At 44.2% G+C, this 24515-nt stretch overlaps 1 protein-coding gene across 2 annotated transcripts; it reads right to left on the bottom strand.

Annotated features, from left to right (window-relative positions):
• Window positions 1–134: 134 nt before the first annotated feature.
• Window positions 135–24496, bottom strand: pip5k1bb (phosphatidylinositol-4-phosphate 5-kinase, type I, beta b). Of its 2 annotated transcripts, none has more exons than XM_040196646.2 (15): window positions 24253–24496; window positions 15747–15852; window positions 15586–15654; window positions 14854–14984; window positions 12372–12489; window positions 10985–11137; window positions 10471–10770; window positions 5764–5966; window positions 5377–5460; window positions 4736–4784; window positions 4539–4623; window positions 3862–4020; window positions 2888–3008; window positions 1415–1538; window positions 135–1334 (listed from the first exon to the last, which is right to left on the bottom strand). In XM_040196646.2, exons 3-15 carry the CDS (start codon window positions 15652–15654, stop codon window positions 1332–1334), a joined length of 1599 nt encoding a protein of 532 aa, XP_040052580.1. In that variant the 5' UTR covers window positions 15747–15852; window positions 24253–24496; the 3' UTR covers window positions 135–1331. The 2 variants fall into 2 exon arrangements, with proteins under 2 accessions (XP_040052580.1, XP_040052581.1); XM_040196647.2 differs by having other exon boundaries at window positions 24125–24438.
• Window positions 24497–24515: the final 19 nt, after the last annotated feature.

Here is a 24515-nt window from a genome sequence, read left to right as displayed (position 1 = left end):
ACACAGAGACGACCTCACACTTTTAAGCGTATTAATTGATGCAGACAACCTACAGTACCAGCCAGACGTTTTCCCATTTGATGAATGTTGGGTTAACAGGCCTTCTTTAGAAGTTAAAGTAGATGAACAGTAAACAAGTTTAAGCAGTTTATTTGTAGGAGTTTCTCTGAATATAAATATGCATTGTCTTTACATTCAGCGATTAAACATTGTCTTTTAGCAAATGGTAAAATATTGAGATTTACACAACTCCTGATTGTTGGATATGGTCTTGATGAAGAGGTATCGATAGCTGAGGCATGAATTCCTTACTTCTTCAAAAGGACACACTTCAGTATCAAAGGATATCCTGAGTGAAAGCATCTTCAGTCATGACAAAAAACTATTAGCTCCACATCAAAAATCTACAATGGCTCCTTCACTGTTCTATGTAGAATCAGACTGACAAAGGTGTGCATTGAAGAGTATAAAGAGAAACAAAGTGCTATCGCATATGCAAATCTGTGCTTTTCTAAGGTAGCCCACCCACCAAAGCAACCTCTTCAGAGAAGAAATTTGTCTCACCGTGATCAAACCAATGTCAAAATTGCCTTTTGATCAAGAGCTAGTCCATCATCCCTCTGGTTTGTGCCTCATCCAAGATCCAGTAACTGTTCGCTCTCACTTCCCTTCACAGGAGCTCTTTGTCCGGGCAGCCCAGAGGGGATAAGGTGGGCTCTTCAGCCGCTGCAGGATCCATCGCGTCTGTTCATTTGAGTCTTTTCTCATCCGTTGCCTGTGAGCTGGCTTGTGTCTTCTGCGCGTCAGCGTCACAGCCCTTTTAACGAGGGACAAAGACGCCACCACAGAATTCCAGAAATTCACTGTAAACATTTCTTTGTTCCACAAGGTGTGCAGTCGCAAACTTTGAAATGCTCCTTTTTAATTTCTTCCTGGTCAGCAGAAAAAAGGAAATGAAAGAAATGTATCTACCCTCCCCCTCATCTGCAATGTAGTAAATAATTCAGCTCTTTGAGTAGGCCATGAAAACAGTATACATATATAAAACTTAATGGCACTGCGTGGACTCATGCTCCAAAAAGCAACACGCCGTTCAGCATGATGTTCATCACATTACATGGTTACTGCAGAGGTCCATCGCTGGAACTCTTCTTTTACTCCATCAACCAGAGGATTATTTTTATGTGTTGGCAATACAAGTGGCAACATGGATCTAGCAGCACGGGATGTGGAGCGGAGGGCCAGCCCGGTCCCGGCCAATGGAGTGTGGCGATTGTCTTGATTTGGCAAGAAAAAAATAAATGAAAATGAACGTCGTAAAGCTGCGGTTTTCACTGTCGTGGAAGAGAAGAGAGAAACGGGTGTCAATGTGGGTTTAAGCCCAAATGGGAACGAGCCAAGATAACGCACTCACCAAGTAGACGTCGAGAACAGACCCGTCATCCCGGTCGATGTCCACATCCACGGTGCTGTGCTCTGAAGTCAGGCAGATAGCGCTGTCTTCCAGCGTAAACGTGGAGCTGGATGCAGCGTCCTCTCTGAAACGCAGAGATGTATTTTTCAGATCCACCTGCAGGAGACCCAGACGCCCCGGGAGTTTACCGTCTGGGTCAGGGGCAGTTAAAGTAAAGCAGGTGTCCGAACAGTGCAAATCCCACACTATTGCAGAGACTGACGTCGAAGAGACCAGAAGACGAGCTGGCTAGAAGCGGGATGGGGAACCGGTCTCGTGACGGGCCAGCGGCAGAAACGCCTCACAGGAAACTAACAAAAGACTCAGTCAGCAGTTCTGAACACAAAGACTTGTCAAAGTGAGCAGCTGGGGTAGCATTTACCACAACTGGGCATATGTTGCGTAATAAATAACAAAAGTACAAATGTGATCATTCTAAAAAAACAAACTAAATCCAAGTGGTTTCGGTTTTCCCCATTGCATTTCATTAAATGTCACATTTGCATGTTAGTGTCTTTGAGCCCATCTAAATAACCAGTATACAGCTTGCCACACACAAATACTGCTTCAATTCTCCAATTAGTAATTTAATTAGAAAAGAGCAATTGCATGTATATCTATAAACGTCGCTCAACCATTGTGTGAGTACAATTGTTCATCATCCTTTTCCAGTTTTGCCCACCAGGGGGCGACTTGAGAGCAGTTTTCCTTGTTTGTACATCAGGTGACTGAAATATCAGCAATGTTTTATACCCTTTTATGACATAACTTTATGACTCTGTCAAAATGGAATCGAGGTAGAGGGGGCAGCAGAGGAGAACGTATCAGGGGAAATATATTGAAACAAAAGCTTGTTTTAAAGCAACCCTGACCTGACACAAAACCAGGTGTCATCACTGTAACGGGCAGCGCAGCTGTCGGACGGGGATTATTGCCGGTGGCTTTACAGTCGCCACCGCTCGTCCTCTTCAGTGCAGCACAATGGCCCGGAGTAAAGCCATGTCAAAGCCGCTGTTTAAATATTGATCAACAAACAACAGCAGGTACTGCTGCCGGACGAGAGGCGGAAGATGGGGAACGCGTAGAGGGCACGCGACCTTTATAGCCAGATGATACAGCGTAACAAAATGAGTTGGCGTGATAGGAGCCGGTTTGTTGCGACACGCCCATTAGTCACCTGCTCCATGACGCACGCCACCAATTAGGCCGTGTGACGTAAAAGCTCTGGTGTCAATAGAGTGGGATTATGTCAACGTGTTTGTTTTGGGCGTGGCAAATTCACGAGCCTTCCTTCCTGACCTGAGGGCCGCAACGTGTACAGTAACCTTTCATGTTTTTGAGGGAAAAGTACACATTACGCTCCTAAAAAAAGGACACAGTCGTGATGAAAGCAACCAGATATGGTAAAAAGGGGGAACATCGTAGACACAACACCTTTTCTGTGAGTGGTTGTCCACGTTGACAAAGATGGAGGAGGTAGTCCCCATGGAGGAGCCGTCGTAGAAGGAAGGGTTGGCAGGGACCAGATCTGGACGCAGGTACGACACAAACACAGCTGAGGAGAAAACATTCAGATGATTTTAGATCAGTTAAAGGGGTCTGATCTTTGCTGCCTGAAAAAAGCCAACAGTTCCCCAATTCTGTGCGTCCAGTTTGGCATTTGATTCAAGTTAACAGATTCAATTAAAACGGAAATATTTCCCAGTATCAACCTCGCGCTTTGGTGCAAATCAGATTTTCTCCTTCGTCTTTGAGACAGATTTTAGTAAACGCGCGTAGTCGGGAATCTGTCCAATTGGCTTTATGGTGGGTTGCGTCACAGCTGGAGATAACGGCGGGAGGGCGCTTGGTTGTAAAGAGACGTGACCCAACAACTTGCGACTGCGTCTGCTCAACACCCGGGTTCCTTCCGGTGTGGTGTTTACACCTTTATTACAGCCGGCACAAAGGTCAGACGCAGTTACTGATGTCGTTCATAATGGGAAACGTGATTATGACAAGAGTGAAAAAGGGGGACGCAACAATAACAAAGCTTAAACTACAAGACTCTTTTTTCACACATTTCCTATGGACACACACACTCTAACTGATGGGTTACTAATAACAAGGTGGCCTCTGTTATTTCCATCAAGGCCAAACACTGCATCAACCAATGACGGCTATCCCCCGGGACACGAGGACGTTTTTAGGGCTGAATGAAAGTGGCCGCTAATAGAGAATCATGTAGAGGATAATGATGAAATGGCAAGTGCATTTATGATGATTTGGAACTCGAAAACCTAATTCAGGCCTATCTATGAACATATTTGACAACATGGGAAGGTTGTCAAATATATCCAAGATAGCAACTATAAACTGTCACAGTGAGAGTCGGATTTTCCCCCCAAAAAGAGTGTTGTTTTGTGTACCTTGTCCGTCCAGACTGGCGAGGCTGCAGGCCCCTCCCAGCCTGTCCCTCCTGTCCTCCCTTCTCCTCTCATCTGCATGCATTGAAAGGATCTCCTGTGAGGACGACTTCAGAGCCGGGATGGACGTACGAGTCCTCTTTGAAGGGGAGAATCGCAGCGCTGCAGATAGGAAAGGGAGCGATACGAATGGGGAAGCCGGGGCAGAAAGAACAAGAGGATCAGATATTTGGAGGAGATGGAGAAAAGAGACGTTTTTCCTGATTGAAGCAGCGTTCACACAAAACGATTACACCAGTGTCCACCTATAATATCCTTAATTAGCCCTCCAAGCAAAGCATGACATTAAATCCTTACTGTCATCTTCTTCACACGGGACCTGGCAGCAGTTAATAGAACGGCCAAACCCCTTAAATCTTTGCCATGTTCGTTTCCAAAGGGGCCCCACATGGTTGCATGACATTGTTACTATATTTGATGTTAAATTCCCAAACTACTTCCTGGCTCTAACCACCATCAGACCAGTTCTTCATTACCGTGTTTTCAATGACCTAGTCATGTGCACACAAATCCCCAGCAGTAGACAACAAGAAAAATATTCTTATCAAGACATGTGCATGTTCCCTTTGTTCATTTGTGCAGGCTTCCCATGTGCAACGAATATCAACCTGCAGACTCACGCTGCGTCTTCCTGAAGACCCGTGTGCTCATGAACTTGAGGAAGCGGCTTGCATAAAACCCGGGCCGGTGCACCGAGACGGAGTCCTGAGGACAGGCAGAGAAGATGCAGGGCTTTAAGTAGAGAGCCACTCGTCACCAAGTCGGAGGCTCGTTCATAAAAGCAGCAGCGTCAGATCCGAGCGTGCTATTGACTCACGCCATCGTACACCAGGGCCTTCCATGAGTGTTCCAACTTTTTAATGAACCTAGGGAGGAAAGAACACAAGAAGACGTCTCGTGAACTAAATATATCAGCGAACTCAAAAATTTCCCCTTTGTGCTCAATCAAACTTGAGACTCTTGCCCCTCGGCACTAAACAAACGGGTCATATTTAAGCAGAGAATACATCAAAGTTTCACGTTATGTAACGTTGTCTTAGAGGAAATCAAGTTACCAGAAGAAAGGCAGGATTAGCAAGGAAGCCCATTCATCCTCCCGGACCCAATCTCTGTGCATTTAATGCCTCGACCAGATATAGATTTATGTAACGCTTTTAAATTCCCCCCGGGTTTGAAAAGCATATGTGCCAAAAGGCTTCCTCCTCGGTCTCCTGACGCTTGTGGTGTCAGGGAATAGCAAAAATCTATTTGTAAATAAAGATGTTTTTGTGTCCATTGGAATCACGTTGGATAGAGAAAAGGTCATTTTAGGATTGAGGTTACATTACATGTCATTTAGCGGTCGCTTTTACCCAAAGCGACTTACAATTAGTGCATTTCTACCATAAGGATACAAACATATTATTCAACATTAGGAGCTCTTGTCTCAGGGCACATATCAATCGTAGCATTGGTCACCTGTATGACTGTAGGATATCAATGATACCAAGGAATATGAACAGCTTTTCCTCCTTGTGTGTTTTGGCAGGGATGCCACCCATCCTACAACACAACAAAAAACAACCCAGCAGTGAGAGAATGGCCACCGCTCCTCTTCTGCGCAAATGTTTATAAAAACAGTCACTTGCAGGCTTTAAAACTTGTGTGTCTTGCTGTTAATACGTGGACCAGCCGCTGTGTTTGTATTTGTGTAGCTATGGTTATATGAGAGCCCGACTGTGTGCACACACTGAGGTATGCGCATGTTTGTATAACTGTGTCTGTGAGAAGAAAAAAGGTGGAGATAAAGAAACAAAACGCAGGCAGACAGTGCGCGCCCAAGCACGTGCGCGCGAGCCAACTCACGTGTCGTCCGTGGCGAGGGCTTCTGCGGCCTTGCCGTCTCCCTGGATGGACTCCATGGCAGTGGAGTAAAGCACCCGCTGACCCACAGGTCTCCTCCCGTCCCCCCCGGCCTGGCCCGGCTCCGCCCCCTCTCTGTGACTCTGGTCCGGGACATGCACGCCCAGCAGCAGGCTGTAGTCCATGATCTTAAAACTCTCCAGCACCTGCAGCACATTACGAGATATGCAGTCGATACAAGAAGAATTGGAATTTCACAAGCGAGTCGGATTGAAATAATCGTATGTCGTCACACTTTCTGTGACCCGTTTGAACCCTGAAGATGTTCATGTCCTGGACCGGATGCTACATCTTCGTTTCAAAGACGGTCAGTATAGTGAGATTGTGAAATCTTTAGAAAACGCTTTTTATTTTCCTCATAAAACCTTGAGGCACTGGAGCCCGTCGGCTATTAAAAAAGGAAATCTCCCCTTGAAACTATTTATTTGAGCTAAATAAACAAGGTGTTTCTCCACAGTGAGCCAAGTGTTACACGTTGACCTTCGGTCGCCTTTCGCCAGAGTTTCCCAGAGACTTCGGGACTCTTAATGTTTTCTCCTGTGCTCCAGTAAGGCAATCGTGAGTAGTCAAGGGCAGAAAAAAAAAAAAGTCACTGTACTGGTTTAGAATTCCTGACAGGAATACAAGGGTGTGGCAGGGAAAGTGACTTGTCCGAAACAGAGAGGCGAATACTTTGAGTTGAGAGTTTAGGGGAAACCCGGCTTGAGAAGAAACTGAGAAAACACATTCCAATATGAGTCAGTAAAGGTCATCATTATTGTCTTTCTCTGGCGTTCTCACTTACTATCCATAAATAGGGCACTACACCAAATAGGATTGGAGGCAATCAAAAAAAACAATTTGTGATGTAAATCAAAGAGAATTGAACCCAAGAATGCAAGATGAATATATTGAACTACAGCCGCCTCTTATCTCTCCCTCCATGAGCCTTTTTAAAAGGCCTGGTCAAAGAAGCATCCATCATCATTGTTAGTAGTCAATCCAGTTTGCTTCTGTAATATAAACGGCTAATGTGTAAAGCATAGCCAAACTCATTCATACTCACAACACACACAAAATGGACTTGACGACTGACCCAAACAAACACTGGGGCTTTTGTCGGAGCTTGGACTCTTCCATATCAACGATTTACATCTTTTCAGTCGACCTCCCCCGGCCTATTCAAACTACGGCCATTTTGAAACACTAAACCGCCCACAGTCGGCAATTACTCTGCATCCTGGCCCCAGCTTTCCCCCGACAAACAATCAAACCATTACAGCGGACAGAGTGAGAGTGTCCCGGCCCGCTGCCATCATTTCAAATACAGCAGCCCTTTCTCACAGTGCAGGAGAGAAGCTAACCCTCAGACTTGTGTGGGCATTGAGCTTTGTCAAAGAAATCGCAGATGTTTCTCAGTAGATTGTCCCCTGAAATAGTCCTCCGCCCGTCTATCTCGGTGCCACTGGGGATGAAGAGCGCCTCACTAGTGTGCAGTGACACTTCTGCGGAGAAGAACACAGAGCTCGTTATACTCCTTTTGTGGGACTGCTAGATGCTGACTCAAGTTCAGTTACAATCATGTTAAATGTTCAATAAAGTGACCTTATTACAACTGTAAAAATTATGTTTTAATTTGAGTCTGTTCATTTTCTGCAACTGTGAACAAAAAGTGAGGATAATACAAATGTTTGTACAAAATAAAAGGAAATTAGTGCACTTAAAAATATTACATTACAAGGTGGTATAAAAACGTATTTATAGAGCAGCAATGCCTATTACAACAATTGATTTATAAACTTTTAATATTTCAATAGTCAAATAATTGAAAATTATTATTATAATTAATTTTTGGCTTCTCAAATGCAAAAATGATGTGCTATTATGTTTTTTGCTAAATATGCTAAATGCTAAATAAATAAAACTAATAGATGAATCAGCAAAATTAATTTCTAATAAGTTATTATTTAACAGCCATGTTTATGATTGTGGTTAAGGACCCTGTAGAAGCCTCACGCTTCTCTTTCCCCTCATGCAGAGATTGAGAGAAGCCATTGTTGTTACAGGATCCCAAGGCTAAGAACGTAGGGAGCCATGCAGTAAACGCTGGGTTTCAATCGGCTACACTGACTGCGATGCAAACGGAATGCCTTCAAGGTCTGAATCAAAAGAGGTCCGAACATCAGTGTCTCTGCAGCTTGTTGTCATCACAAGCAGCAATATCCCCTTCGCATCAAAGCCCACACGCACAGCGAGCATCAGAAGGATACAAACAAAGACTCACTCATCACTCATCTGCGCTTCACTACAGTAGTGTCCAACATGAATTATTAATGCCTCGTGTTGTTTTGGCATTTGTGGAGTATCAGGGGAGCTGCAGAGTAATGGAGAGAGTACATTTAAAAATAAATAAATAAATAAATAAAAAAAAAAAAAAAAAAAACCTGAAATATCCAAATCCCCTCAAACACGTCGCTCATCCTCTCTTTTTATGTCATCGCTTTATGTTTCAACTCAACCATGAACTCACACACGCCAGAGAAAAAAAATAAAAATAAAAAAAAGCTCACATCTATTGGACAACAGTCCGCTTCCCCCACGCCCGTCACCCCCCGTTGCTTAGCTTCTGCCCCCCTCCTCCCTCCTCTCCCTCCTCCTCTTCTGTGTTTTGCTCCACAGCCTCAACCGGGGTGAAGGGGTTAGCTGCTTACTCATGAAAATGGACAGCGATTCTGCTTAGAGGGCACTTTGCTTCCCGCTCAGGAGGCGAACGCAGGAAGCCGTGACAATAACAAACCGCCTCACTCACAGATCTACACGCCATACTACACGCTTCACACTGTGCATAGAAGCCTTAACGGGCATTGGATGTGCTGTTATGTGCATAAATATCGACTGAGCAGGAGGAGAGGAGGTCCTTCTTGAAAAGAAGGGGACAAAGTCTGCATATTGGTTAATGATTATGAGACATAACGTGAGGAGATCAAGTAGAATCCCTTTCTATTCCTGGTAATCTTTCTATAACCAAGACCCATGTTTGTGACCGACTGTTAGAAGGGTGGGAAAGCCAAAAGTCGTTCACACCTGTCCACACACACTGCTCCCGGAGGGATACGCCACTTTCCCCACCGCGAAAGACTTGACCTCAAACAAGAGTGGAGCAACCGGAGGCTTTAATGTAGCAGAGAGCGATACGTTTTCTTTCCCGATAACACAAAGACGAGTGGAGAAGAGCAGTGAAAAGAGCTCTGCTGCGCCAACAACCCTCACCCAGTATGAACAATTAACTCAATCAATGGAAACGTTTAAGTAGCTAGCAGCGTGGTGCCATGCAGGGTTGCCAGGTCTGGAGCAGCGCCGCTCCTCAACCCGCTCCGCCCGTTCCTGGTGAATTAGACCTTAATCAGACTGCAGGTTAAATACTCCACAAAGAAGCTGTGTGCGCACTGTGTGTACAGTTCCTCCAAGTCAAGTGAACAAATGAGATTACACAACACAGGGCTCTAAACCTCATCATTGACAAGTCACTATGAGGGGAAGACAAATCGAATCAGTGTCTGCAAGTCACACAGTCACACATAAAGAGTCACCCACCTTGTCGACAACAACAACAACAACAGAGAATGTCACGGCACAAACATGCACCAGCTGGAGAAAGACGTTAGACGGCCCAATCACCAACTCTCGGCTCTTCTGCTTCCGTAGTTCTTCAAACCGAAGCTTTTTCCTTTCCTAGAATTGTGTTGTATGTATTAAAAACTGCCCTTTAGTCTCCACTGCTAGGCGGTTCTCAAAAACTATTTCTCTCACACTGATGCAACGTAGGAAGATAAAAAAAGTATGGGATGTATCCAGATATTTTATCCTGAATGTTGTTTATATTAATGTTTCAATAAGCAGCAAAGTACTGATGGATTACCAGCGTGCGCACGTTTGAACCCCTATTAAGCTTAAAACATCCCTCTGCATCAGAAAGGTCTTCCGGCCTTTGTGCTAAAATGGAAAATAATGCAAGCCTTTAGACCGGAGGACTCTATTTAACAAGGGCTGCGAGTCTCTCACGCTACCAGGATCCTTTCTTAATCACATTGACTGTTTGGAGAGCTGCCGTGTACTGAAACATCGCAGCGCAGTGATGACAGGACGGAACCCAGAGAAAGCCGAGAGCTTAGACTGAACACACAGTGGAAACACACTGCCGGCGTCCTACCGACAAACACATGGGACATTTAAAATGTAATTTGGTCCCATCTAAGATGTGCACACACCATCCCGAACTAGAACACAATATAACTAAGACGTTAGACGTGTTTAAGCTTCCTTAATCGGTTACAACAGTGAAAGGTCAGCGACCTTTCAACAGCTACGGCGCTTCACTTGAGTGATTCCCGGGTTTAAAGCAATCTGCTCCAAACTCTGATGTTGTACAAGACACAATGTGCATGTGGGGCAACAGAGGTACAACTGCTTTATCCAAAAAGAAAGACATTAGAATTCACCCAAAATATTCTGATAGTGAAAGAAAAATGCCTTTATCCAACACTTTTCTTCCTTCCTTCCTTCCTTTTATGGAATAATAGTGACCTTCGTGTTGCAATAAACAGAGAGAGGGACGAGAACGAGCATGCATCATTAAAATAACTTGCTCCGCACACGGCTAAAAGCACCTACCCGACAGTCCCTCTGCAGCGTCTTCATTAGGTTGTTGTACGTCTCCGGGTCAAAGTAAACACCTTCTTCGTGCATGTCCTGGAAGTCCAGGTCTTTGTATGTGGGACACGCCTTTTCTCTCTCTTTCCTGGACGCTTGTCTCTTGTAGGTGGATCCCTTCAGGTCGTATTTGTAGTGCATCTTGACGGAGCGCGGCAGCACGTTGTTCATCACCACCAGTCGGATGTTGATGCCTCCGGACTGGATGCAGTAGAGTCCATAGAATTTGGGCAGCAGTGTGCGCGGGTTCTGGTTCAGATTCTGTGATGTGACGTGAAATCATGTTTTACTGACGCTTCCCTTCTTCAGTCTAAAAATGTGTGAATGGATAGCTAATGTAAATACAGGGAATCTCATAATTTATTTGACCAATGCAAAATTATCAAAAGTCTGCCTCCATCCTCTACAGCTGGAGCTCATGAGAACATTCAATGCATCGGGTTTATGCACCGTGGTTTAGCAATCAGTGACTCACCATATAGTATCCAGGCAGTAATCTCTGGAGAAACTTGGCCTCTTTGTGCTGGACGGTTTTAATGATGAACTCGTCATCGCTGGTTAGGTAGAAGAGCGAGCCGCTGGCGCCCGGGTTGGTCAGCTCGATCAGAGGCTCGTTAACGAGGGAGTACTGCGGGAGGGAAAACATTCACAAGCAGTTTAGTGATTTACAGAATACTTCCACATCAAACTTTAAGGAACACAAGCGGATGGCAGCGTTGTCGTTGAGGCGCCGTGGATGATGAACACCATCTCCTGACATTTGACTCGAACGGCTGCTAACAAACAGGCAAAGTGTCTCGTGAACAGAGAGTAATGAGGAGCAACTACTGCTGGTGCTACTTCGCAGTAAAACACCAGAACAAATCCAGAACCGCCATCCCATTGTGGCAATTAACGTGGGAGGGAGAGACTGTGAGAAGCAGGGCTCCGCTTCCCTCTCCAGAGCCTCCGCTGACAGCCGTCTGCAGTCAGGTCGAGTTACCGGCACACTCGCATCCATCCACGATACTCTGTGTGTGTGTGTGTGTGTGTGTTTTCTGGCTTTTGATTGGACTCTGCTGTAGCCGCTGTCTGAACAGATTCATCACCACCTCAAGGACATCGACGATCACGAGTACATCCAGTGAGCTGCTTCGCATCGCGCCGTCCTCCCTCGGCTGCGTTTAAAAGTTACATGTTGCCTCGGTCTCTCTTCCAGAGCCTTTTGTTTTTCACGCATGTGGAGAATAATTTTCCATTCAAAATCAGCTTTTGTAGTTTTGAAAGGCGTACAAAAAGGAAAACGGCAACAAAACACGAGCGAGCTTTAAGAAGATATTTTTTTATTTTGGCGGTTTAGTGGGGATGAATAGGCCACAAGGAAAACGCTTTGATGGAGGAGTAGATTACAGTAACCGAAAATGTGGCACATAAGGCTCTGACAGGGGTGTTTGAACAGCTTTTAATAACATCACTGGTGTTCGGCATTACCGAGCACGCAATAAAATATACATTGAATTTGATGGGTGATCAGTACTCACTCAGGAGAAGGATTAGTGTTCAATCACAGCAAAGTCATTTAAGAGAATTGTCTCTTGTTTGATGGGTGAAACAGTGGTTTTAATATTTGTCTTTACTTACGGGTGTTTTAGAATTAAGAATGATGCAGAGAGACTATGCTTGAACCAGCTTTTAATCACTTTAAATGGGTTACTTTAGGCGCAGTGATGGATAGAACTACTTAAAGCACGTCGAGTTATGAGGGGGAGAAGGACCATTTCCCAAAGCATCAAACTAGGAGTCGTTTTTAAACTACATTTAATCTGATGAGTGACTGGATTATCGAGTGGAATGAACAAGTTAGGTCTACGTTTTGGTCTTACCAGGTAGTCGTCTGGTTTGATGCCAAACAGATCCCTGAAGTAGCGGAAGGCCAGCGGGGCGTAGGTCTTGAAACGGAAGTCAGGATAGCGATGGGCCGGCGTCAAGTTGCTTCCCTCACTGGGTTGTGTAATGAATAACCAAGAAACAAGAACACACATTGCTTCATTATTCCAACACAATTTTTAAAAAAGCATTATAATTTTTTAAGTGAACATTGTCATATCAGTCATTCTGCAAGCAATGATCACACGCAAGGATCAACTTCGCACGTAATCTTTGTACCCGTGCAATCGACTCCCAGTGGGCCTTTGTAATGTGCTCCACCCATGCGTGAAAAGGCTTCAGTAAAGTCATCTCCGGCTTCCCAGATTCAGCAGTATTGTGATGAAAATATGACCCGTCTAGAGTAGGCTGTGAATGAAGGTGACTCTGATTACTGGAGATAAACAATGGCCAACAACGCGCAAGACTCGGAGGGTGAGAATGGGAAGATGTGACAGGAGAAAGCCGCAAATACACAACACAGCCAGCATGTTTGTTGGTTTGACGTTGTAACCTTACATTCGAAAACAGACGGGGACAAAGACATATTTCCCAGGTGAACACATAGAAGTACGTACGTCTGAAAAGGTCAGAATGAGTCGAGCCGTCGAGTCTAATCACATAAAGCAACCACACTGAAATCTACAAGAAGTGGGTAAATACAGTTTTATTTTCCACGACACCTCTACACCTCTACATCTGAGGACTTGGACGGCTTTCTGGGGGAATGGGCCACAGGCCTGTTGTTTTATGCTGGTGCTCGATTCAGTAATGAGATACATGGAACAGTACGGCTCTGCTGTGCAACACAATATCTGTGATTACTATACAATGAAAATCAGACTGCTCCGTTTTACATGTGAAGGGAAAAAACAATTATCCGTCATTAATAACTAACAATCCATGATGGTAACAGGGCAACACTCTTTGTATAATTGATGCAATCTAGTCAAAGAGACATCTGTATGTGTGTGTGTGTGTGTGTGTGTGCGCGTGCGTGCGTGCGTGCGTGCGTGCGTATTTGCCTTGTGATAGATGTGCGCTGGTTGTCAAAGATGCACGCAGGGAGAAAAAAGAAAAAAGAAAAAAACTTTGCGTGTTTGGGTGTGAAAGAGTCACCGTAATCCCCAAAAATCTTTCAGCCATCGGAAACTAGACTGACAGGACGAACACCAGTGGAAAATCCCTCAAGAGGAGCAACACGACCATCTAACCTTCAGTTCAGTTGGCCGCTACAGGTACACAATAACTACAACTTCAGTTCTATGTCAACTTCATGTGAAAAGGCTCGACATTGGGTGCAGAATGAGGATGATATAACAGGGAAGCTTTAAACTGTTGGTATTTTGCACTTGCACTACTTCTTAGCAAAGCAACAGATGTTTGTGTGTTTGGGTCTCGTTGCGGAGCACTAAAATGTCTGTGTGCGTGCAAACACCAGGTTTGCATGAACCATTATGAGTTTGCATATCCTGATGAAACTTTAAAGTATTTCCTTATGGAGCTCCAATCCTCTGCCTAAAGCTTTATTGGAAATTTTGGGATCATACATTTTTTGCCACAGAGCGAAAAACCCTTAATGAACACGTTGTGCTTGATTCTCACTGCATTTTTTCCAAAAGATGCAATGCACGTTTTTAAAAAGAAAGTAATCAACTCACTCAGCTAGCATGAAATGAGTAGCATGGTATTTTCTACTGCAAGACTGGTGCTGGTGAGCGACTAATCAGTAAGTGTATAAATACAGCGTATCTGATCATCAACCATGCATGTGCTAATCGATGAGTCAAAGAATTCTGTGGTCTGTTGTGGATTATGTCAAATATCTCCATCAACTGATGATGCGATTGTGATAAAACAGCCTGATGACCACACAATGACATATGTTGTGCAATAAGAGGCACACAGTAAGTTCATTTCACACTTCTTGGCCAGATAATAATCTCTCGACTTGACTCATAATTCACTTTTCTAGAAACGATGACGGTACAGTTTGAGGCAGCAGTGAAATTCCTTCGGGTCCAGCGGTTGCAGTTTCCACTGAGCATGGTTAATAATATTTTTAAATGTCGTCACTCCAAGACATACAATATTTGGGCGGACAGAGACACAAAAGGCCTAAACTCTAATCGCTCTCCAATCACTCACTTTGCAGGGTCAAGAAATTGTCGCAGCCAAAGAGCAGGCGGTTACTCCTACACATCATCCGTTTTATGTGTGATTCACTGACTCTTGACCGCAGCGTTTAGTTTCATGTAAAAGTCTTACAATGAGCCAATCAATTAACTCATTTGTTGAGCGATTGCTTCTAAATAAATCAAAATGAATAAATAAATAAACATATATACATACACACATACATATCGTAGATGTCCTCGGTGTGTGAACATCTCTAATTGTACTGTTTTACCGTGTGGGTGGACACCAAGTCGCACTGACCTGGGCAAAAAGACACTCTCCACTACATAGAAGTCTTGCATAAGCACGTCTCTGTCAGGCTTGGAGGTGAGGTTGCCCACTGTGTAGCCAATGCCGAGCTGAATGGCCCCCTTCAAGGCCGATGACGTGGTCTAGATGGGGACATAGAAGAGAAAACAACATTAGTCACGCTGTTATATCACCCTGTCACCGGTCTCCTCGTTGCATTCACTAGGGGAGGTAATTGTAACGCAATGAATGTGAAATAATGTTAGATGATGGGAATTTGATGGACATTTAGGGGTTCTCTAGTCACATGGTGTAAGCTGAAAGAAACGCATCTTTTTGCCATGTTATTAGGGCGCTCCGTAGATCCCTAAAAAGGCCGGGTAGTAAACATACAAAATTACTTAGGACCCAACCAAAAACAATAGCAGCAGTTGTAAAGCCTTTTAATGGAGAAATCTTAGGAGATACTGTCATAAGCACTGACGTGTACAGTTTAGGAAAAAAAGGAAAGGAAACAAGTGTGACGAGCACTTGACTGACCTCTGGCAGCTGGCCCTGTCAGGGGTGAGCACATTATGTGCTGCAGAAGGACATTTATAACAACTCATGTGACCTACAGGCTCAGAAATATTTTTTGTCTTCTTGGCTCCTAACAGCAATATTCCAAAAACAATATAAATGTTGTGGAAGAAAATAAACCCATTACACAGCCAAGCTCTTGTATGAATATTTATACTTGTGTACCTTTTTGTACGTTTTCTCTCTGCTTGTGTTCCGAGGCCCTGCCATCCCACTTTCCGTTGTGGTAGACATCTAAAAAGAGATGCAATGTATCAAAATAAAATCGATAACGTCAAATTACTTTCCATACAAAGTTGCTGAAAAGGTCAAAAGCATAAACTTACCTTTTCTAATGTAAAGCCGGGCCCAACAAAACAGCAATCAGGGCGACATCCTTTTGTTCGCCAATGTCAGCCAACATCAGAGGGCTTTGGATCTGCAGGGGACCTTCTGCAGGAGAACAGACACACACGTTATTATTAGATGAATTAAATAATGCTCACAGCCGCTACGTTAGGCGAAGCCGCTGCAATTAAAGCCGTGACTGTGGATGGGACGGAAACATGTCCACCAGCAAGGAGACCTTGATTAACTGTGATAAGTTTGAAGCCACTTAAATGAAATTGCTCTCCTCTTAATCTCTTGCCGGAAAGCAAGGCAATCAACTCCATTTCTAAATAAACAGCCCGAGATCAGCGCGTCTCATAAACGGCTCTTATAGATGTGTAGCAGCCATCACGACTCCTCTTGTTGGCCTTGCTAATAGATCAATACAATCCTGATAAACTATACTGTGCAGTAGACGGCAGACTGTCATTTAATGCTACGGTCTTCAATCTGATCTTGGACTTCATTGTTTAGGTGATTTCTTCCATGTTCGCGGGTGGGGAGGGAGGAGCGGGCGAGAGGGAGGATGATTACAAAGCAGAGCTGTAGTGTGTGTGAATGAGCGGTTGCCCATGGGCTGAAAAATGATCTGGTGGATACAGAATCAAGTCCTTACTGAGCCACACAAAGAGCAGGCGGTCTCATTCGCTCATACGTTTTCTATGAAGTGAACTCGAACACTCCTCGTCATTCTCTTGTAAATGCTCCTGCAGGTTTAGAGGCCAGCGGTAAATGTTTCAGTGTTTGAGGTGCCGTGTCCTGCAGACACCTGCTGTGACCCCAAACACATCGCAGGTCATCAAATCGGAGTCTATTGTACTGAGAATATGCACATCAAGACTATTGTCTTACAAATGCTGGCTACAACACTGTAGCAAAAGCTACAATTCTGCAGGGTGTCATACAAAATAAAAGCACCAAATATGTTGTAGCCATGATTAAAAACAATGTACAAAATGAATACTTGTGGACAACCACGAACACACACACACACACACACACACCGATTCAGATACACAGTAGATTAGTGTCTGGTACATTTCATTCTTATCTCCAAACCGGGTCCTACTCGGTGCAGCCACTCGTTGCTATAAACAAGGGACAACACAAACGCTTGAGCAAGTTTTTGCTCGAAGCACAACTCCTAAATATTAATATGTGGGGTTTTTTTTGGTCTCAACATCATTTAAACCGATCGCCTTTGCTTTGTTTCATCTTTGGAAGGTTGGAAGGCAGATATTACATTACATTATATTACATATGGTCACACAAAACATCGGAGACACTTTGTCGCACGACTTTGTAAGACTGGAAGATCCTGTTATGAACTTTTAGCCATGCAATTAGAAAAGAATCCCAACATTTATCCTACTGCGCCGAGAGGTGTTGATCCACCCGCGTGTGCGCTCTGAACTGGAGGAATGTTAGGCGCTCTGCTCAGTCATGGCCTGAGCGTCAGTGTTGAAATGAACCGTTTGTACCTCTCCCTCTCTTTCACCTGACCCCTCAACCCAGCCGCTGCTCCAACAGACGCTTTCTAGAATAATCCATGACTGGGCTGCAGCTGCAGCGAGCAACGGGAGATCTGTTGTTCACCTCTCAACAAAAGAGGCAGATGGTTTGACATGGATGGATAGATGATCCATTATCACACACCCTCCGTGCACATGCCGTGCCAGCTGCATACAGGACAACAGGGGGGGGGAGAAGAGAGCACATGTACACGCTGTTACACATTTTTAAAATAATGCTGTGTTGTGAGTCACAATAACATCACTTTGAGCGACAAAAATTAATCTTTCATCAACAAAATCATCCCCATAGCAGAAACAGCTGAAAACAAGAACCCACATCTCCCATTTATGTTTCTCACAGTTGTCAAATTTGCACAAGCATATTACTTTAAACAGACGGAGGGACTGTTCGCTGCTGCAACTTTGTTTCTCTCCAAACCCGCCGCAGCGCTTCCTGTGACTAGGTCAACACTTTCCAATCACGTCGTCTTTCCTACTTGTGAAACACTTTGAGACTTCTGCTTTAAAAAAAAAGGTAGAAATAAACTTTGTTCTTCTCTCAGTCAGTCTCTCTGTTCCCAAACAACTTTCTTCCCGCTCGTCTAGGTGGAAACTCCACCACCCTTCAAACAAACACACTTGAGTGCAGATCAAACACTGGCTCTCATGGCATTTCTCCTCCATGGTTTCAGGGATATTGCCACGGGTGCCACTCAGCCACAGTGTGCGTCAGATAGAAAGACTGAAGCCAAGCAGTCCCGGCTATATACACTTTTGCAGACTTTCCCACCTCTTCCATTAGGAGACTGAAACGTAACATACTGCAGTCGAGGAAGCGCCCGCGGTTTCACCAGGACACAGATACTACAAACCGGTTCCTTTCATCTCCGCTTTGCTTGATTCCCCAGATACTATTAGATTACTGAAGCAGATTGGAGACGTAATGTCGAATCAATAGCAGACCAGCAACGCAGGGCGCCGAGGACCGGTCTGCTGGGCTTTCATGACCTTCAGTATGCCCGGGTGTGAGATGTTTGATAAGCACCGATATATCTGGATGGGTACAATCAAGAAGACGCATGGGGGGGGGGGGGGGGGGGGTTGAGCTTAGCTCGGCCCGCAGGGGACCGGCTTCATCGACTTCACTGCTGATTGACTACTGCTCACAGAAACTACCCTCGAGCAACAATGAACTCAGGAAGCCTGTTCATCCTACATTGCTGTTGGTATTCAATGACCTTTTATTAATAAAGTATATCCAAACACATGAAAAAGTAAACATTTAAATCCCCAAAAGTGCTGTACATAAGAAAGAATTGTGTAGAGCAGTAGTCATTATCGTTTCTGATGCGTTGTTTAAACACTTGTTTGTCAATGCCGTTACATAATCGCCGTCATTACTCAGGCCGTGTAAAGTAGAGGCTTCTGGAAATGTGCCGTGTTCTTCATTGAATCGCAGGGCTGGGAAACAGACATCCAATATGTATTATGGAACCCCCCCCAACTAAGCTCCCCGCACCAAGCAAAAAATAAGGGGAAGACAGATTGAGAGGACAATAAGATTATAATGCAGAGCAGAAATAGCTGTTCATTCATACAGACAATAAAAACAAACAAATATAAACAGTAGACAAAACACGAAATGCAGTTTCAATTTGTAAATGTGGCTTTGCGGGCCTGTAAACACAGCAACACACCGTGAACCTTACGCACGCCCTTACATCTCCCTGGTGAGTCCCCATTGCAAAGACTTAAACAGCAGGCGGGTACATTTTGCACCGTCTTTTTGGTGTGTTCTGTTCCATATTTCAACGTATTCTCTGGGGTTGTGTTTGTTTTCATCATCCCTTGAAGAGAGACGAGCTGTGCTGCAGAGTAGTGCGTGCACCAGGCACTATGCAGCACTGCAGAGCTCGCTGTGTGAGTGTGTGCGTGCGTGCAGATGATATGTATATACACACACACACACACACACACACACACACACACACAGGTAAAACAGTATGGCCACACTGGAAGCTCGTGTGGCTGTTTTATTGGTTTGGATAACAATGGGGAGAGAATTTCTCTTGCTATTAGTACTACAGGGGCAAACATATACGTTTGCCTTTTGGGCAGGACAAAGTGAAAAGACCATGTTTTGCCTAAATAAGAACCATTTCGTCATCATCTGTACGTACAAGCTGCATCTAGCTGCAAGGGGAAGCATAACATAAGTGCAAGGAATGTGTCGTCTTTACAATGAGAACTGCTGCTATCCCTCGTGCATCACCTCCCACTGCAGAGCGTGCAGTGTGTACTGAACACAAAGAGAATGGGAGTACTTCTTTTAGTGGGAGATATACCACTGGCCCAGCAGCTTCCACCAGCTAAATGTACATTTTTAAATATTGATGGTATTTGACATTTTAGCAACAGCAAATGAAGAGAAAAATGACGTGGGAGGAAGAGAGAGACAGTGCCCCGACAGTGCATATGACCTTTTAGATGTCACACGCAAAGAAAAAGCTAGACAGAAAGAAGGAATGAATGATACAGCGAAGACAATGAACAGGTATGAACAACGGAAGGTGTTTAGATTTCTAATAGTTAAATCCCTCGTCATAATGACAACAATGAAGGTCAAGTTTCATTCAGAGAATGCCGTTGTCTAAGCAGAACAGGAAAGAAAAAAAAAAAAAAAGTACTCCAACCCTGTAAAGGAGAGTACATAATCACAGGATAAAGAGCAGAAAAACGTATATTTTGTTCAGTCAGTCAGCATGAATACAAAAAACCAGAGAGTGCTGTGCATTTGTAATTCACAGAGCGTCTCACTGTAGTTCCACTCTGCATGAAAATCAGTGAGGAGGAGGTGACCCACTGTGTCCAGAGTCATGTGATTCGACTGAAGGGAGGGTGAGAGAAAACAGATTAGTAAATGGGGGGGGGGGGGGCAGAGACGATGTTCTCTTCAGATACAGAGGAAGGGAGAGCAGCCCTGATTGAGTGAGTGAGGACTCTTATTATATTCAAACAGCACTGATATCTACATGAGCTCTCCTCAAAGCCGCTGAAAAACACCATCACATGACTTGAAGAGAAGAAGAGTTACTTGCCCATGACAGCCAAGCCCCGGTTTCAGGGCCCTACCCTAAAGTCCAAAGGTTTACTTACTCTCATTTAAGCCACAAGGGTCACAGGCATTTATTGCTTGTCAATTATTAAATTATTCAGAAGTGGTCCGTATTGAGGGTTATAGGGAATTAGATCATCCCGCCGTTTTTTCTCGCTGTTAAAATATTTTTGGGGTTAATTTTTCCTATGCCGATGAGAGGCTTTTAAGTCTTGCGTGTCTCCCACTTGTTTCTTTTCATCCACCCTCGGGTCCCCTGAGTGGGCCTCTGTGAGCCATGTCCTTTCCAGGGCAGAGAAGTAGGAGAGGGGGGGGCGGGGTAGTACTGGGGACTCAGCAGAGCCAAAACAACAACAACAAACACCACAACCACCAAATAATTTGAATTCCTGCATGGCTGCCAACCTTTTGCTCCGCCTGATTCCCTCCAACACAATCCTCAACCAATCAGTGCTGCAGGTCTTCATGGGGACATTTTCCCCCCTCTCAAAAGCTAGTTCAGATATGTTGTACATCTCATATGTATACGTGTGGTACATCCAAATTCACCTGCTGCAAGGGACGGCACGACGGCATGAAGAGCATTTCTAAACATACATTGACATTCTTCCCAAGATTAACATCAAGCATAATAAATGCAGGAAAACATGGCTTCGACTGACTGAAGTCCATGAGGTGCTCTAAAGTACGATTGTTGAAGATGTAAATTAAATGTGCCCTGCAGTGATTTTGTATAATTTGGGGAATTACATGAGACTGATTTAAACAAAAGATTATTACTACCTTGAAATTTCATCAATGACTCAGTTACTGAATTACTTAATACAAATCATTTAAACAAAGAACCAAAAGGATGACTTTGATTAAAGAGGGTATTTCCCATTGGTAGAAACTGGCGTATAGCTTATGTAGCTTATGTAGCTATGGACAATAATATTGCGAAGCTTTGTTTTTCTTAAAGATTTCACATTGATCAAAGCACTTTAATCAAAGACCGTTATATGAGGTCCTGGCTGGTTAGGTGGTATGTGCTGACACGAGTTAAGCCTGGACAATGAATGGAAAGGACAATAAAAAAGGTTGACAGAGAGAGAGAGACGCCCATGCTGTGCAACACAAATAAACAGGAGGCTAAACCTCTAGGCATTATGCTACAAAGCACCTTTTTTATTTTTGAAGGGTAAATTCATAATTTAATATTCCAAGTAATCAATATAGATTACCCACTAAGAAAAGTAATGATTAATAAAAACCCTAGCGGGCCTTCCAATGGCTTACTGGTGGAATGACAAACCAGCAGCACACACACTCATTTACCCATCACAAACAAAACAAACCACGTGTGTCATTTCTGGACAACTCATAGCTGCTACAAGTGAAGCCACAGAACACGCAAACGCAATAATTCCAAATAATGTAACAGGAATTAAAACAAAGCTCTTATAATGTTGGATGCCACATTTTGCTTTTATGCTTTATATTCTCTATACCGAAACCACGTTTAAATAATCTCATTCTTTAATGAAACGCACTGTCCCTCGCTAAAGCGATCTGACTAAAAGGTCGCAAACGAGTGAGTTGAGACCAACAACAACAACAACAACAGAATGGCACGATGCTGGATAACCTGATACGCGCCCTGGAAAGAAAACCAACACGGTCATGCTTTCATAGTGGCGCCGTAGACGGGACTGTGGGTACCGAAGTGGGTACAGTTGAACGCTACGTCCAACTAAACAAACACAAACATTATGAGGTGGCGGATTTCATTACTACAACACAGGGAGGCCTTTTTTCCCCCCTATCAGAACATCTCAAATACAACAAGATCCAACATGGGGCCACACCCGTGTGTGGACACAAGGCTGACGCCGGCCAGTCAGAACATTATCGGCAATGAAGGACAGAGAGAGCTGAAAGCTTCTGTTCAGGGCTCCCAATGAGCGTCGCGTGCCTGATGTTTCTCTCCTATGAGATCCCACAGTACATTACAGAGTGCTCTTTGACACAAAATCACAAGGCTTTACCGAACAGCTTTTCAAGTCTGTCATGCCTCTTCACAGGAAGCTCAGCAGGGAGACCATAAACGGCCTTTTAAAGTGTCCCTCTGCTCTGAATCGTGTGCTGATTCCTTCAATTTAGTGTCCAATTCATGTAATCAACTATATAAGATAGTCTAGTCCACTGCAGGCTCTACACTGCTGCCGCAACTTGGATGGCAAATATTATATAATGCACAGATGCAGCTCACTCTGACATATCAGAGGCAGGACAGCAGGCAGCCAACAGAGGAGCTCAGGTGTTGTTCTCAAGGAGAGAGCAGGAGATTTGCATGAGCTGTTTTCCCTTCCAAACAACCTCTGCAGCGAGCTGGCCAGCCGGTCACGAGCACAAGCAATTCCACTGCCTCCCAGTCAAATAAGAACAAACAGGAAGCTCATAAAGGAAACCACATGTTCATAATGTGTAAAACCTCACGGCGCACCATAACGAGTTGCATGATTAGTCCTTTTCTCCAACGATCACCGCGTCACACCGTGATCCAAATTAGTGACTGGCAAATGTACTTTATCAAAGAACCATCCCAGAATATTTTTAACGTTTGTCTTTATTTGACACTTACAGATTACAGACAATACAGAGTCACAGGACTACGGCGTGAAAAGGAGCAAAGTCAGACACAGGGCACATCTGCACAACTGTAGAACCACCAGGATACCCAGATGTTGCAAGCTTACATGCTTTAGAATTAGTTTAGAATATAGACAAATTTCCATCACAAATATTCAACAGTTGATTTTTTTTTTAAAGGAAGAGTAATGGTTACCATAAACCATTATTTTTTCTGTTATAAAATACAGCATTTTGTAAATGACATAAATACACTAAAGTGCCACATTGAACTATAACAGTTGAACACTGTCGCGTGTCGTTCTGGCCAGCTCACAAAACACGCGGTTGTCACTTTCGCTTTGGGCTGGCAAAGCCTTTTCCCAGCGTATGCCTGAATACCTGAATACCAAAGGCAGGAGTGGAGCACTCCACTGTAAAGAGCAGTGATGAGGCTGCAGGTAGAAACTCGGGCCAGTAAATGAAAGGCTTGGCCTGCCAGCACAGAAAAGCAGTCACAGTTGTGTCAAAGGGGTTCGTGCATGCAGGCAGACTTCTCTGCACACAAGCAACTAACTCGGCTGTCTAAAAAAGGTTCAACTAAAGCACCAAGGGATCTGAGCTTCATTACAGATCAGGGTTTTTTCAGCACTTTCTCCCCCACCGATGCCCTGTGTCACAACCGCCAACGTGGTTTCATCATCAAACTGGACTTCCAGTTTTCATTTAAAAGTGCGAGAGTTGCTGACACGCACGCAAATATCCTTCCCCATTATTTTATAAAAGAGTCTAAAGTCAAGGGTGATACAGCAAATACACCAGCTGAGCGAAAGGCAACAAACAATCAATAGCAGCAATTCGATAATGGTTGAATTATTATATCCACCTTAGCGAAGTCCTTTAACCACACTTTACATTCAAACTTATGTTTTATTCCAAATATAAAAATGTAACCGCCTGACCTCTAAAAAGGAAAATCATGCAGATGTAAGTTAGGACAGGCCAGTTGGACCAATTCAGTCTACGTGGTAAAGTCAGTTATATGGCTTAAAGAAAATACAAGTTATTAATTCGACCAGGAACCGTTTAAACGCACCTGCACCTGTCGAAGCACTTAAGGACGATCTGCCGTACGTACACCTGCGCACGTGACAACACGGCAGCGTTGTTGGGAATTGCTCAGCGTACTTCACTTGAATCTTAACCTTAAAAAAAAGACCTCACCAGCAAATCTTCTCCTCCTGCGTAGCCGGGTAGAAATCAAATGTTCCCTTTAGTGTCCCCTTCCGCCAGCACTCGATCCTCAGTAGACGAATGAATGCGTGTTAAAAATAAATAAAAAACCGATTCGTTCTACGTGGTGCGTTTCCTCCACAAGCTGAAGGTGAAGTGAGGAGTCCTGCGTGTGTCTGCGTCCCTGCGTGTCCCTGCCTCTCCACGCACAACCTCTCGGTGCACCACTGGATACGAGCATGCGACTTCCACCT

This window comes from Gasterosteus aculeatus, chromosome 13, assembly GCF_964276395.1.
Source record: "Gasterosteus aculeatus chromosome 13, fGasAcu3.hap1.1, whole genome shotgun sequence".
Lineage (NCBI taxonomy): Eukaryota > Metazoa > Chordata > Actinopteri > Perciformes > Gasterosteidae > Gasterosteus > Gasterosteus aculeatus.
Note: the sequence above shows the minus strand (reverse complement) of the source record. Positions and strands in the feature narration are given on the sequence as shown.

What these genes read in the sequence shown, in the direction of transcription:
- pip5k1bb (XM_040196646.2), bottom strand. Translation starts at nt 15,654, where the DNA reads ATGTCTACCACAACGGAAAGTGGGATGGCAGGGCCTCGGAACACAAGC. An exon ending in TCAAACCAGACGACTACCTG is followed by an intron (nt 11,138 to 12,371) that starts GTAAGACCAAAA and finishes TCCCTCCCGCAG; the next exon opens with TACTCCCTCGTTAACGAGCC. An exon ending in TACTGCCTGGATACTATATG is followed by an intron (nt 10,771 to 10,984) that starts GTGAGTCACTGA and finishes GTCACATCACAG; the next exon opens with AATCTGAACCAGAACCCGCG.